The following is a 13,551-nucleotide window of genomic DNA, read 5'->3' as shown; positions in this document are numbered from 1 at the left end:
AAGGCCAGAAGGGGGGGGGGTTGGGGGGGAAGCAGCAGCGTGTATGGCCTCTATGGCCCCTTCCAACTCTATGATTCTACTGCCCATCGGCTTAATTGGATTCCCTCACGTTCTGGTATTTTGGTGTTTTGGGAGAGGAAGAAAAAGTTCTCTTTGTCAGCTCTCTCCACCTCATGCCCGGTTTTCTAAACCTCTGTCATGTCCCCCCTTAGTCGTCTCTTCCAAACAGAAACGTCCTGTCTCTTCAGCCTCTCCTTGCAGGGAAGGCGCAGTGAATCCCTCATCATCTTGGCTGCCTCCTCTGCCCTTTTCCTTTTTGAGATTCAGTGACCAGAACTGTGCACAACAAACCAAACGAGGCTACCCCACAGATCGGCACGGAGCACCTTTGGCTGGAGAAGGGCTCCATAGGATGGCTCGGCCAGGTGCTCCAAGTAGCCTCTGGTTGCCTCATTTGCCCCTCTTTGGGTCGTCGGTAGTCCTGGGGGGAAATTCGTTCGACTTACCAAGATTCAGAGGAACCAGGAAGAGCCAGGAGAGGCAGCAATTCAAACCTTCTTCTGCTGCAACCCCCACCTTTAAATAATCACAGGGATAATCCTCTATGGAGGACGAGCTCAGAGAAGACCCCCTCGGGCCTTACAAGCAACCCTTGCCCCACATGGGCTCCGTGTACTCTTGGAGCAACTCCTCCTGTGCAAAAGGTGCTGTCTTTATTCAAGGGAATTGCTCACTTTGAGGCACCTCTAGATCTATCAGGGTTCTGTTTTTGGGTGGGTGGGGGTGGGGGTGGGGTGGGAGGCCGAGGACATCAAGTAACGGAATCTTCACCCTGTCATCTCACATTTTGTGAATCTGCCTATTTTGGGGGAGAACATGACCCAAACTACAGGTAGATATGATGGAAAGAATAATTTGTAACTGCAGGTTGTCTGTAAATGTCCTCAGATTTCTGTCAATAGCCGATCTCTTTCCTCCAGGACTATAGGCAGAGGGAGGCAAGGGGGGAGAGTCAGCTGTCCATGCGGGGTGCCACAAGAGCAGTGCTCTCTCCTGCATTGTTTAACATCTCCATGTGCTCTCTGGACCAGCTGGACCGGAGTTTTGGACTGGGTGGTCATCAATACGCTGATGACACCCAGCTCTCTCTCCTAATGGGAGGCCGCTCTGACTCTCCCCTGGCTACATTGGCCAGATATTTGGGGGCAGTGATGGCCTGGCTTAAGCAGAGTGGCCTGAAATGCAGCCCTTCCAGGATGGAGGTAGGAAAGGGCCAGATCAAGAAGAGTGTCTTACCTGCCTGGATGAGGTACAGTTGGAGATCTTGCCCCTGGTCAGGAATTTGGGGGTGACTTTCAATGCTTCCTTGTCTGTGGAGGTGCAGGTCACAAAGGTATCCCTGCTGGACTTTTCCCACCTTCATGAAGCACGGCTACTAGTGCCCTACCTGTCCCCTGAATACCTGGCCACGGTGATCCATGCAACGGTCACCTTCAGACTAGATTTCTGTGAATCGCTCTACGCAGGCCTGTGCTTGTCCTTGACCCAGAAATTACAGCTGGTACAAAATGCAACAGCGAGGGTTCTTACAAGAACACCTTGGAGAGCTCATATCCAGCCGGAGCTGCAGCAGCTGCATTGGTTGCCAGTTGCATTCCAGATTAAGTTCAAGGTTTTGTGATTGACCTTTAAGGCTATTTGTTGTCTGGCCCATTTTATCCGAGGGGACCCTCTAACTCTTTATGTCCCTCGCAGCACTGTTTGCTCTGCGAATCTGAATAGGTTGGTGATCCCTGGCCCCTGGGAAGGGAGCTTGGCCTCCCCTAGGGCAAGGGTCTTTTCAGTCCTGGCCCCTACCGGTGGAATGAGCTCCCGGGGGAGCTGCGGCTCTGTTGGAGCTCTCACTGTTCTGCAGGGCCTGCAGGATGGAGCTCTTCCACCAGGTGAGGCCAAGGCAAGCAAGATCTGCTGGGGCCTGAGGCATCCCATCAAGTCTGTTGGGGGATGGGACTGTGGGTTGGTGGGCATTTTGTGGGAATGTGGGATTTTATTGTATGTTATGTTTACTTTTATAAACTGCTACGAGCTGGCTAGACTGAGAACAGAGGTCAATACATGTAAATAATAAACAGTCCTCTGTGGGGGTATTTGAGAGGCGGGTGAGCATGAGGGCATTTCTGTTTGAACTCAGGGCCGTGCATAACTGATCATCTTTAACCACAGCAAGCGGAGCGGATAGTATATTTCGTTAAGGGCACCAAAGGTGGGCCCTGTCCATGATGAGGAAGGGTGCCCATAGGCCCCTTCCTCTGGAATGACAATTGGGGGGCCCAATCGGCAGGGGCGAAGCGCCTGTCGATTGGGCCCTGCGATTGTCAGTCTTGCGGCAAGGGACCAATTGCGAGCTGCATGCAGCATGGCTCCCAATTGGTCCCTTGCCACTGGCCTGACTAATCGGGAGGCGCGAAGCCCCCCTTCCTCCTCGCCCGCAGCTGCCCACCCACCGGCCACCATAACTTCACTCACCTCCACCAGGTCAGGACGCTGCCCTCACTGTGCCGCCGCGGCCCTCGCCTCCTCGCCGCCACATGGCGAGACTCTGCACGGCCCCAGGTAGCCGCCAACACGGCCGGGGGCCCTCGACGAGCCACCCTGCGCCGCGCCGCAACAAGCCAAGCCCACATCCTCACCGCCGACTCCCGAGACTCGCTTGAGCCCCCAGCCACGGCCGCGCCGGCCCTGCAGCCCCTGCCGACTCCGAAGACTCGCTAGCGCCTGCTGCATTAAGACTGCAGTGGGCTTATTTACTAGTTAGAAATAAAAAAGAATGCATGGAAATGCAGGCTGGAACGCCCAGAGTTACTCATAGTTTGATGTAATTGGTCATTGCAAATCTAGATGAAATGAATTCTGGTTTATTTATTATATTCTGACTTTTCTTTGTGGCTCAATTTGGCTTACATTTCAAAACTTTCAAAACATAACCCGCTCCGCAAATAGCCCTTTCCCCAAAGTGCCCACAGCCTGTGCCCCAGCCACAGCAAATCAAATGAACTTGCATTGCCTTCAAAACACTTTTGGACCTTGAGCTTCTTAGGAGGTTCTAGCAGGGAAGAGCTGCCATAGTGTACTCTGGACCAAAGAACAGCACGCTTCTATCTGTGATGGCCGTCCTCTTCCACGCGTGTGCAGCTTCGGGAGGGATGCTCATGGAGCAGTGAGGGAAGAAGGGGACACCTGCCCAGCTAGCCAGATCTGTCCGAAAGCCCCAGGTCCTGCTATGAAATATATATCAAAGGTAGGTAGGTGCTTAGAATTTGGCCTTGTGTTAATTGGAGCAGCCTGCCTCTGATGCATGTTTTCAGTAACCTCCCTGCCTCCCTTCACATCCCTCCCCTCCACCTCACACCATCTCCTGTGTTTCCCTTCCCCTGTATCCTGGAGACTGGACTCTTATCAGAATGTTTTGACTATGCGAAGGTCTCCAGTTGTATGGGATGCCTATTTGGGGGGGGGGGACCATATATATGCAATGACCTGCAACTCGAACCCCAGTTTCATCAGTGCTTTGAATGTGTGCTTGATGGCTTAATAAGTGTAACCTTTGCTTGTGTAAAGAGTCTGTGTTTTGGGCCTAAAGGGGATCCTTATAAGATCAGCCAAATCAACCCTGCCAATCAATGGGATGACCCTGGCGACAAATGGAATGATGTTGCAGCCTTCAAAATACGTTTGGAGACACTCCACAAACTTTGAGGGTGGGAATCACAATTTATCAATGCTCCAGTCATCTTAGAAGCCTTGGATAACAGAAAATTAGCCAGTAGCCACTGGCCAATTAATGCTGTATATGTTGGATATCACTGTAGAGAGACCAGTCTTTGTTGAAGTTACCTGCTAGTTGCATTGGCTCAGTCAAAACATACTCAGACAACAAATCTTTTAATTACACTTTGTATTTATGCCATTGGTACAGGATTGATTGATTTAGTTTGTTCTGATGCCATATTCCTACTGGAGGATTTTGAATAATGCAGAGTAACCTGATTAATTGTACAAGGTCAATTGTTATTGGACTTTCCTTTAACCCTGGAATGAGTTAACGATGGTATGATGGTCTCTGACAATTTGTTAATGTCTGTGTTATCAGCATCTTCCCCATACCTATATTCATTCTCTCCCTAATTCCTTCCTAAATTACTTTACCAACTTCAGCCATTTACCCATCCTTGAATATCAGATCATCAAGCTCACTTTTGTATGATGGCAAATAACTTGTCAGTTTCTTTCTTCAATGAAAATATTTATTAGCACAATTTGCTTGAAGAAAACCCCACTGTGAATTACATTAATCCAGAGGTTTCCCAAGAACTTCATCATGAAACTTTTGTCACAGACTTACTAGATCCAATAGCAAATTTTCATTTCTTTATTTCACATAGGCAATTAGTTCAAAGACATTGTTTTAGGGGCTAACCATCCAAATTTGGCCTTAGGACATGAATTGGGCTATTTAAACTAATACACTTAATCTGATCTTGTGTGTGGCATTCCTGGATCTAAACATGCACCCAGTTTGCATGCCAGTTAGTTCTTGCAGCTCCTCTTTCAGACATCTGCAGGTCAGAAGGTAGTTATTAATCTTTTTCTGTCCCAAAATATTCTTCCTCTTTCAGACCACCTCAACCCTTTACTTTCTTCTTGTATTTAATTTAAATAACATTAAAGTATTTTAGGGACTTTATTTTGTTTTTCAATAAACTTTTATTTTAAAAGTTTGCTTCTGTGAGTTATCTGGCTAGGATAAGCTTCCCATATGCATAGGCGGAGATCTCACTTTTTACTTCTCTCACTTAGCAAGTCTCCTAAAATTGCTAATCTCTCCCATCATCTATTCAGGAGAAATAAGTCAATTTCAAGTAACAAAGCAGACAATTCTTGGCAAGTGCAGAGTTCTCTTCCTCGCTGGGTCTTTGCAGCTAGGTCTATGGGATGGCTTCCAGGCATTTTGCTTGGTAAAAAATATTAACAGATCTCACCATGTATAAGTAGAATCAACACTTTTTAATCACAGATCTTACCTAAGGGGAGGCCATTTCCTATGGAAGAGTTTCAAGAGATTATCCCAGATATCCTTGGTTCTTGCACCATAGACAATGGGGTTGACAGCCCAGGGGAAGAGCAGGTAGACAGCACTGATCAGGTTGTGGATGTCTTCTGAGGAAGACTTGGCCACACGGAAGAAGATGGAGGAAGAGAGGCGGGAGGAGTAGCAAATGAAGATGACGATGAGGTGGGTGCCACAGGTGTGGAAGGCTTTGAGCCGGATGTTGCCGGAGGACATCTTCAAGGCTGTGTGGATAATTTTGCTATAGGAAGCTAGAAGAAAGCTAAGGTTGGTGATATTGTAAATGCATCTCAATGCGATCCCCACTATCTTGTTGACGGAGATGTCACTGCACGACAACCTCATGAGAGCCATGTGTTCACAGGCAAAATGGCTGATGACGTTGGAACGGCAGAACTGCACCTGTGAGGCCAAGATCACCACGGGGCCAACAATGAAGAGGCTCCAAGTCCAGGAAGCAAAAGTTAGGAACATCAGGAGTCTGTTGGTCATGAGGTCTGCGTAGCGCAGAGGGTGGCAAATGGCGACGTACCTGTCCAGCGCCATCATGAGAAGAATGTTGCAATCCAGGCCAGTCGTAAAATAGAGGAAGAACATTTGCACAAGGCAGCCGGCCAAGGAGATGCGGCTGGCGGGGAACACGAAACTCAGCAGCATTCTGGGAAGGATGGCTGAAGCCCCGCAGATGTTGACTGCAAAGAGGAGAGCGATGAGCAGGTACATTGGGGAGTGGAGGTTCGCTTCTACCCAAACAGTGTAGATCAGGACGGAGTTGGCCAGGACAATGAAGACAAATAAGGAGAAGAAAAGGATGGCGAGCAGGTATCTGGATTCATGGATGCCCGGAAATGGAAGCAGGAGAAATTCAGTGTAGGAGGAGTTGGCCGTTCCATTCTGGCTTTTAACAGCCATTCCCTGGTGTCTGATGATGGTTTCTAACCTGAATGTGATTCAATGATACCAGAGTCCAGAAGCACCTTTAAGACCAACAAAGATTTATTCAAGGTGGGAGCTTTCAAGTGCCAGCACTCTTCGTCAGGCTAAAAACTGACCAGCATGACAGGGGGAATATATAAGCAAAAGTTAATCCTGTTACATTAGTAAACTGTGTCACAGCACCCACACACAGCCACATAATGGAATAATAGAATCATAGAATTATAGAGTTGGAAGGGGCCATACAGGCCATCTAGTCCAACCCCCTGCTCTATGCAGGATCAGCCCAAAGTATCCTAAAGCATCCAAGAAAAGTGTGTATCTAACCTTTGCTTGAAGACTTCCAGTGAGGGGGAGCTCACCACCTCCTTAGGCAGCCTATTCCACTGCTGAACTACTCTGACTGTGATTTTTCCCCCTGATATCAAGCCTATATCGTTGTACTTGAAGTTTAAACCCATTACTGCGTGTCCTTTCCTCTGCAGCCAACAGAAACAGCATCCTGCCCTCCTCCAAGTGACAATCTTGCAAATACTTATTAAATTGCATCTTGTTCTCATTTGCCCAGTTTTCCACTGTGTTCAGATCTTGCTGAACTCTGTCTCGATCTTCTGGAGTATTTGACAGTCCTCCCAATTTGGTGTCATCTGCAAACTTGATGAGTAGTCCCTCCACCCCCTCATCTAGATCATTAATAAATATGTTAAAAAGTACCGAGCCGAGCACCGAGCCCTGAGGTACCCCGCTACTCACCTCCCTCCAGTCTGATGAAACACCATTGACAACAACTCTTTGAGTGCGGTTCTCTAAACAATTCCATATCCACTTAACTATCTGAAAATCCAGATTGCAGTCCTTCAACTTATCCATCAGAACATCATGGGGAACCTTGTCAAAAGCTTTACTAAAATCCAAGTAAACGACATCAACCGAATTTCCCCGATCCAGCAAACCTGTCACTTGGTCAAAAAAGGAAACCAGGTTGGTCTGGCAGGACCTGTTGGAGACAAATCCATGCTGACTTCTTTGGATCACCAAATTGTCCTCCAGATGTTTGCAGATCGCTCCCTTTAATATCTGCTCCATTATCTTCCCCACAACAGAGGTCAGACTCACTGGTCTGTAGTTTCCCGGGTTATCCTTGGATGCTGTGACACAGTTTACTAATGTAACAGGATTAACTTTTGCTTATATAGCAAATGTTATATAGCAAAAGTTTGTAGTTCAGAAAGACATATCAGAAATAAAATTGTCAAAGCCAGTGATTCGCACTCTAGGATTCTAGGAGTCCAGTTCAGCAGTGGAATGGGCTGCCTAAGGAGGCGGGGAGCTCCCCCTCACTGGCAGTCTTCAAGCAAAGGTTGGATACACACTTTTCTTGGATGCTTTAGGATGCTTAGGGCTGATCCTGCGTTGAGCAGGGGGTTGGACTAGATTGCCTGTATGGCCCCTTCCAACTCTATGATTCTATGATTCTATGACTTGGGAATGTTCAGCCTGGAGAAAAGGAGGTTGAGAGGGGACATGATAGCCCTCTTTAAGTATTTGAAAGGTTGTCACTTGGAGGAGGGCAGGATGCTGTTTCAGCTGGCTGCAGAGGAGAGGACACGCAGTAATGGGTTTAAATTACAAGTACAGCGATATAGGCTAGATATCAGGAAAAAAAATTCACCGGCAGAGTAGTTCAGCAGTGGAATAGGCTGCCTAAGGAGGTGGTGAGCTCCCCCTCACTGACAGTCCTCAAGCAAAGGTTGGAGACACACTTTTCTTGGATGCTTTAGGATGCTTTGGGCTGATCCTGCACTGAGCAGGGGGTGGGGCTGGATGGCCTGCATGGCCCCTTCCCACTCTAGCATTCTTTGAGTCTAGTTCAGCAGTGGGATGGGCTGCCTAAGGAGGTGGGGAGCTCCCCCTCACTGGCGGTCTTCAAGCAGCGGCTGGACAGATCCTTCTCCTAGATGCTTGAGGCTGATCCTGCACTGAGCAGGGGGTGGGACTAGATGGCCTCCATGGCCCCTTCCAACTCTATGATTCTATGATTCTATGACTTGGGAATGTTCAGCCTGGAGAAAAGGAGGTTGAGACCCTGCACTGAGCAGGGGGTGGACTAGATGGCCTGCATGGCCTCTTCCCACTCTAGGATTCTAGGAGTCTAGTTCAGCCGTGGAATGGGCTGCCTAAGGAGGTGGGGAGCTCCAATTCCAACTCTATGATTCTGTGATTCTATGATTCATCTCCAGCTCATTCTCCTGAAACAACCGTCAGTGTGACCTAAAGGATGGACAGCTTGTCTCCAATGGGATTTGGCTGGGGGACTGCTGCATAGGATTGCACGGCCTGTGCTCCAAGTAGTCTCCGGTTTCCCCATTGCCCCCTCCCCCTTCCAGTCTCCAGCAGTCCTGGAAGGAAACTGCATTTGGCTCACCAGATTCCGAGGAACCAGAAGGAGCCGGGAGATGCAGGAATGCAGAAAAGTCTTGTTCTGCCCTGGTCCCCGTGTTTAAATAGGCACGGAGAGAATTGTCTGTGGAGGAGCAGCTGAGAGAACACGGGGGAATTGTAAGCAGCAGAGACTCTGGAGGGGCTCTCTCTGTGCAACAAGTTCTGTTTCTTTTCAGGACAGGCCCAGGTGGGGCATCACGTTGTTCTGAAGCAGCAGCAGAAGACGAAGAAGAAAAGAGGAGCTGGTTGTTATGCTGGTTGTTACGCTCTGCTTTTCTCAGCCCAAAGGAGCCCCAAAGCGGCTTACAAAACTCTTTCCCCTTCCTCTCCCCCCCCCACAGCCCCCCCACCCTGGTGAGGTAGGTGGGGCCGTGAGAATAGATCTATGGGAACTGGGACTAGACTGACGTACCCCTTCCCCCTTTTTATCAGTTTAGGGGCACAAGACAAAAAAAGCTCTCTAGACCAGGGGTAGTCAAACTGCAGCCCTCCAGATGTCCATGAATTGCAATTCCCAGGAGCCCCTGCCAGCATTCGCTGGCAGGGGCTCCTGGGAATTGTAGTCCATGGACATCTGGAGGGCCGCAGTTTGACTACCCCTGCTCTAGACCGTCTACCAGAGGACTCCCCCTCCATGCAAATTGCACTGGTGCATGCGCAGACATACATGTTGCCAATGAGCAAAGCTTGCAGCACCGGTGTCAGTGGGCTTCACATGCAGTTTGCGCGCTCAACATGTCCCCCCATACGCTAAGGTCATGTGACGCTTTTCCATTTTTCACAGTGGCCCATAACACGGTGGAGAATCCCCCAATGGGGGCCGTAAGGAAAACGGGGCTTCATAGATGCTTGTCAGTTTCCAAAAAAGGTCTAATCAGTTTCAACATTGGCTCTCCCCCCCCCACTGTATTCCTTTCTGTTCCCTTTCATTCAACAAACTAAAGCTAAAAGGGAGGTGCAGAACTGAGATTCAGCCATACTGGACTCAATACTGACCAACAGGCAAGAGTTGGTGGATGAGGTGAAGGAGGTGGGGACCCTAGGGGGAAGTGACCATGTCCTCATAGAATTCTTTTTGAGATGGGGAGCCAAGGAAGTTTGTAGCCAGACGCGGATGTTGGATTTTCGTAGGGCAAACTTTAATAAACTCAGAGACATGATGAGTGTCATACCATGGACGAGAATGCTGGAAGGGAAGGGAGCATGTGAAGGGTGGGCGCTACTCAAACAAGAGCTATTGCATGCTCAATCAATGACTATCCCAGAAGGATGAAAACACTGCAGGAGATCTAAGAAGCCTATTTGGATGAACAGAGAACTTCAAGAGGAACTAAGAAAGAAAAGGAAAATGTTCAGGAAATGGAGGGAAGGACAGAGCTCTAAAGAAGAGTACCTACAGGTTACTAGGCACTGTAGATCAATCATCAGAAAGGCCAAAGCTGAGAGTGAGCTAAGATTGGCCAGGGAAGCCCATTGTAACAAGAAAAGATTTTTCAGTTATGTGAGGAGCAAAAGTAAAGTAAAGGAGGCAATAGGCTCACTGTTGGGTGTGGATGGACAAACTCTAACGGAAGATGCAGAGAAAGCAGAAAGGCTTAGTGCCTATTTTACATCTGTTTTTTCCCACAGGTCAAAGTGTTTAGGCACATCTATTATTATTATTATTATTATTATTATTATTATTATTATTATTATTATTATTATTATTATTATTATTATTATTATTATTATTATTATTATTATTATATTTATTTATTTCCCGCCACTCCCTACAGGCTCGTGGCGGGTAACAATAGTCTTAAAACCCCCCATTAAAACCCCCATTAAAAGACTATAAAAATACCCAACAAGGCGGAAAATACTAGTCTCCCCTACCTGAACAAGGGCATTGGGGGATGGAGGGTGAGGATGACTACTTCAAACCGCCCAGGGGGGCAATGTCCTCAACCATAGACCTGGCAGAAGAGCTCCGTTTTACAGGCCCTGTGGAATGCTGACAGCTCCTGCAGGGCCTGCAGCTCACCCAGGAGCTCATTCCACCAGGTGGGGGCCAGGACAGAGAAAGCCCTGGCCCTGGTTGAGGCTAGATGTGCTTCTCTGGGGCTGGGAACGATCAGTAGGTTTTTTCCCGCAGAGCGTAGAGCCCTGCGGGGCACATAGGGCGACAGGAGATGGCAGTGGCCAAGAGATGGCAGTAGCCAAGGGATAGTGTATGGGTGGCAAGTTGACATGGACAGAGAGGTTGTTGAGGCATTTAGCTGCACTTGTTGTTGTTAGGTGCGAAGTTGTGTCCAACCATCACGACCCCATGCACAATGATCCTCCAGGCCTTCATGTCCTCTACCATTCCCCGGAGTCCATTTAAGTTTGCACCGACTGCTTCAGTGACTCCATCCGGCCACCTCATTCTCTGTCGTCCCCTTCTTCTTTTGCCCTCAATCGCGCCCAACATTAGGCTCTTCTCCAGGGAGTCCTTCCTTCTCATGAGGTGGCCAAAGTATTTGAGTTTCATCTTCAGGATCTGGCCTTCTAAGGAGCAGTCAGGGCTGATCTCCTCTAGGACTGACCGGTTTGTTCGCCTTGCAGTCCAAGGGACTCACAAGAGTCTTCAGCACCAGAGTTCAAAAGTCTGTTGTTGATAATTCTCCCTGCAATCTTGATCCCAATTTGTGACTCCTCTAACCCCGCCTTTCTCATGATGTGCTCCGCATACAAGTTAAATAGGCAAGGCGACAGTATACAGCCTTGCCGAACTCTCAATTTTGAACCAATCAGTGATGCCATGTTCAGTTCTCACTGTTGCTTCTTGACCTGAATTTAAGTTTCTCAAGAGACAAATAAGATGCTCTGGTATTCCTATCTCTTTAAGAACTTGCCACAATTTGTTGTGCACCACACAATCAAAGGCTTTAGCATATTCAATGAAGCAGATGTTCTTCAATTCATAGAATCGTCTTTTAAGATTTTGCATCGTCTTTTAAGATTTTGAATAGTTCAACTGGAATGCTGTCACCACCACTAGCTTTATTGTTGCTCAGACTTCCTAAGGCCCATTTGACTTCACATTCCAGGATGTCTGGCTCCAGGTCAGTAACTACCCCATTGTGGTTATTAGGGATGTTAAGTTTGCTCTTATGAGCCTCTTGTGACGCAGAGTGGTAAGGCAGCCGTCTGAAAGCTTTGCCCATAAGGCTGGGAGTTCAATCCCAGCAGCCGGCTCAAGGTTGACTCAGCCTTCCATCCTTCCGAGGTCGGTAAAATGAGTACCCAGCTTGCTGGGGGGTAAACGGTAATGACTGGGGAAGGCACTGGCAAACCATCCCGTATTGAGTCTGCCATGAAAACGCTAGAGGGTGTCACCCCAAGGGTCAGACATGACTCGGTGCTTGCACAGGGGTTACCTTTACCTTTACCTTTAAGTTTGCTCTTGTATAGTTCTTCTGTATAATTTTGCCACCTTTTTAAAATCTCTTCTGCTTCTGTGAGGTCCCTACCATTTTGGTGATTTTTACAAGTGATAGTGAGGCTGTCATTGAGGCTGTTGTGTTTTTCATATTCAGGGTGAAGAAGAAGAAGAAGAAGAGTTGGTTCTTAGATGCTGCTTTCCTCTACCCGAAGGAGTCTCAAAGCGGCTTCCAGTTGCCTTCCCTTTCCTCTCCCCACAACAGGCACCCTGTCAGGGAGGAGAGGCTGAGAGAGCCCTGATATTCCTGCTCGATTAAAACAGTTTTATCAGTGCCGTGGCGAGCCCAAGGTCACCCAGCCGGCTGCATGTGGAGGAGGAGTGGGGAATCAAACCCAACTCGCCAGATTAGAAGTCCGTAATCCTAACCACTACAGCAAACTGGCTCTCTACACCAAACAAAGGATTTTCATATTTTCCATTTTCCTAGGCATTGCACTTATGTCAGGCTGCACATTCATATTTCTTTAACCTGTTTTGGTGGACTGAGTTGTGGGGGGCCTCGGATCCCACAGAGCGTTCCGTAACCCACTAGGAGTCCAATATGGAGGGGGGATTTAAGCATTTTCTCCTTCGTTTCAAGGATTCCTCATTCCCCGGCTGTTGACCTTTTGACACCTGTCAAATCTTCTTTTCCGGACCTGCAAAAAGAGTGCGGAGTTTACTTCCGCCCGCCTGACCTCAGCCTAACTTGAGAAAGTTAGAAGTCTTGAAACTTGCTCCCTCTGGCCTTTCCCTCCGGGCTCCCGGCCCAGGTGTGCCATTAGTGCTAATAAGCAGGCCAGTAAGGAGGCCCTGAGGAATGGCTCACTCCGGCCTGGACGCAGCTGGCTCAATTAGGCAGCAGGTGCGACTGTGGCCATTGCCCCTCTCCAGGGCAGTCCTGCCCACAGGCTCTGCCCCGAAGGGCCTTCCGTTGCTGCCGGACCAGAGAGAAAAGAAACTTTTCTTTCTTCCTTGCTTTCCCCAAGGACAGCTTGGCACAGTCTCCTCTCTTGGAAGTTTGCACAGGATGGCTATGCAACAGTCAGGCCTCTTTCTCCTCTAGCTTAAACATGAGTTCATAGTTGGTATGGGACTTCCATCGGGAGTACCCCCATTGTCCATGACCCATAGATGAGGGGGGGAAGGGGCTCTTGTTCCTGTAAACATCTTATCTACAGTTTGAGGCGCCGGGCTGACCAAGGCTGCACCAACAGAGACACTTGGGCAGGAAGCCTGGGATGGCACCTGGGTGGGGGACGACACCCTCCCCTGGGAACGGGTCCGGTTTAGGTGGGAGAATTGTATTGATAACTGCTTGCTTCCCCGATATCAAACAGGACTTCAGATGTTTTGGTGTTCAGATCTAATTAAAGCTTTCTTTCTATAGAAGCCTTGTTGTGAGTTCTGTCTGCCCTTGACAGTAGATTGGCCTCCTTGTTCATTGGCCTCCTTGTTCATTGAACACGTGTACCGCCTGCACGGGATCCCGGGGAGGGTCATGACAGATAGGGGCTCTCAGTTCGTTTCCAAGTTCTGGCAGGAGCTCTTGAGACTTTTGGGGGTGGAGCAAGACCTTACCTCTGCTTATCACCCAGAG

General features: G+C 48.6%; 1 protein-coding gene across 1 annotated transcript; it reads right to left on the bottom strand.

Moving 5' to 3' along the window:
- Positions 1 to 5,077: 5,077 nt before the first annotated feature.
- LOC143840539 (olfactory receptor 52K1-like) lies at positions 5,078 to 6,040 on the bottom strand. Its single transcript, XM_077344151.1, has one exon. The coding sequence runs from the start codon at positions 6,038 to 6,040 to the stop codon at positions 5,078 to 5,080; it is 963 nt and encodes a 320-aa protein (XP_077200266.1).
- Between the last annotated feature and the right edge of the window lie 7,511 nt (positions 6,041 to 13,551).

The sequence above is a fragment of the Paroedura picta genome, chromosome 6 (genome assembly GCF_049243985.1).
Source record: "Paroedura picta isolate Pp20150507F chromosome 6, Ppicta_v3.0, whole genome shotgun sequence".
Taxonomy (NCBI): Eukaryota; Metazoa; Chordata; class Lepidosauria; order Squamata; family Gekkonidae; genus Paroedura; species Paroedura picta.
This window is presented reverse-complemented; position numbering and strand designations above follow the sequence as displayed.

What these genes read in the sequence shown, in the direction of transcription:
- LOC143840539 (XM_077344151.1), bottom strand. Translation starts at nt 6,040, where the DNA reads ATGGCTGTTAAAAGCCAGAATGGAACGGCCAACTCCTCCTACACTGAA.